At 50.1% G+C, this 1,076-nt stretch overlaps 1 protein-coding gene across 2 annotated transcripts; it reads right to left on the reverse strand.

The window, feature by feature from the left end:
- KVP17_002718 (uncharacterized protein) lies at window positions 1-939 on the reverse strand (the record flags this gene model as incomplete). 2 transcript variants are annotated; one of them, XM_068519283.1, is made up of 2 exons in its annotated part: window positions 1-402; window positions 441-939. In XM_068519283.1, coding segments are annotated over 2 exons (901 nt in total), but the record flags the coding sequence as incomplete, so codon positions are not given. The 2 variants fall into 2 exon arrangements, with proteins under 2 accessions (XP_068379186.1, XP_068379187.1); XM_068519284.1 differs by having other exon boundaries at window positions 391-939.
- Window positions 940-1,076: the final 137 nt, after the last annotated feature.

Below are 1,076 nucleotides of genomic sequence, written 5' to 3' on the forward strand. Positions count from 1 at the left end.
CAGACCAAATCGCCTTGACAGCATCTGGTAAGGCGGCCCAAAGACAGCATGGGTCATTAAGTTCGCGACTTATAAGCCAAGCGGAGAACCAGAATCCAAGAGCGTAGCACAGAAACATAAAAGCCAGAGTGCCTCCCATACCCAGCCCAGTCATCATCCCGGCCTTGGCAGCGGTAACCTCCACATCTGAGACAAGGTCGTTGTACTTTTCGATTTGCTTCTCCTCCAGCCCAAAGGAAACGACAGTCTTGATGGCGCTAATCGTCTCCTCAGCCACGGCACCAGCACGTGAGTAGACGCGCTCTTGTTCGGATGTTGCGTCGGACATGGACTTCATGAAGAAGTATCCCCCAACGGAGAGCACCGGGAGCACTCCTGCCATAACAGCTGTCAGTTTCCAGACTGGATGAATGCCATGGTGAATCCGCTGACGAAGAGACCCAAAAAAGACATCAGTTGGCCCAGCTTGATACCTAGACCCTCCCTAATCAGTGTGCAGTTCTGGTTCAGTCGACTTGACAGTTGGCCCGTGTCGTGGACATCGCTGTACCCCAGTTCTTGACGGCAGATAGCGTAATAGTATTGCACTCGCACGTTCTTCATCTGGTGCTCAGCAGCAGATTCCAGGCACGTCGCACCTAAAAAGCAACAACCGAAAGCGAGAAGCCCAAGATAGAGTTGCCAGAGAAGGATGCTGTTGAAGTCGAATTCAGCAGTTCCCACGGTGTCAAGCAAATCCCCAAAGAGAACAAAATACAGCGGAAGCGCGATTCCAGATACAGCTGACACCACCCCACCAATGATGATCAACAGCCAATCCCACCCATTTGCGATATAAAACGGGTTCGACGACAGCTTATGAGGGGCATCCTTTGCTGAAGCGTCTGGCGTGATGTCACCCTTGTGAGATGATGCCACGTCAGACAGAGAGGTGGACATTCTTGAAACTACGATATATGGCGCATATGGTAGTATAATTGGCCAAAAGAGGTATTACAAAACCTATCAATGTCTGACATTCCCAAATGCCTCTAGAAAAGGCACGTAGATTTTGAGGTATTTTCTTTTAAGGGATG

The sequence above is a fragment of a genome, assembly GCF_019968985.1.
Source record: "MAG: Porospora cf. gigantea B chromosome Unknown PgB_NODE_12210_length_1076_cov_1995.48, whole genome shotgun sequence".
In the NCBI taxonomy this organism is placed as follows: domain Eukaryota; phylum Apicomplexa; class Conoidasida; order Eugregarinorida; family Porosporidae; genus Porospora; species Porospora cf. gigantea B.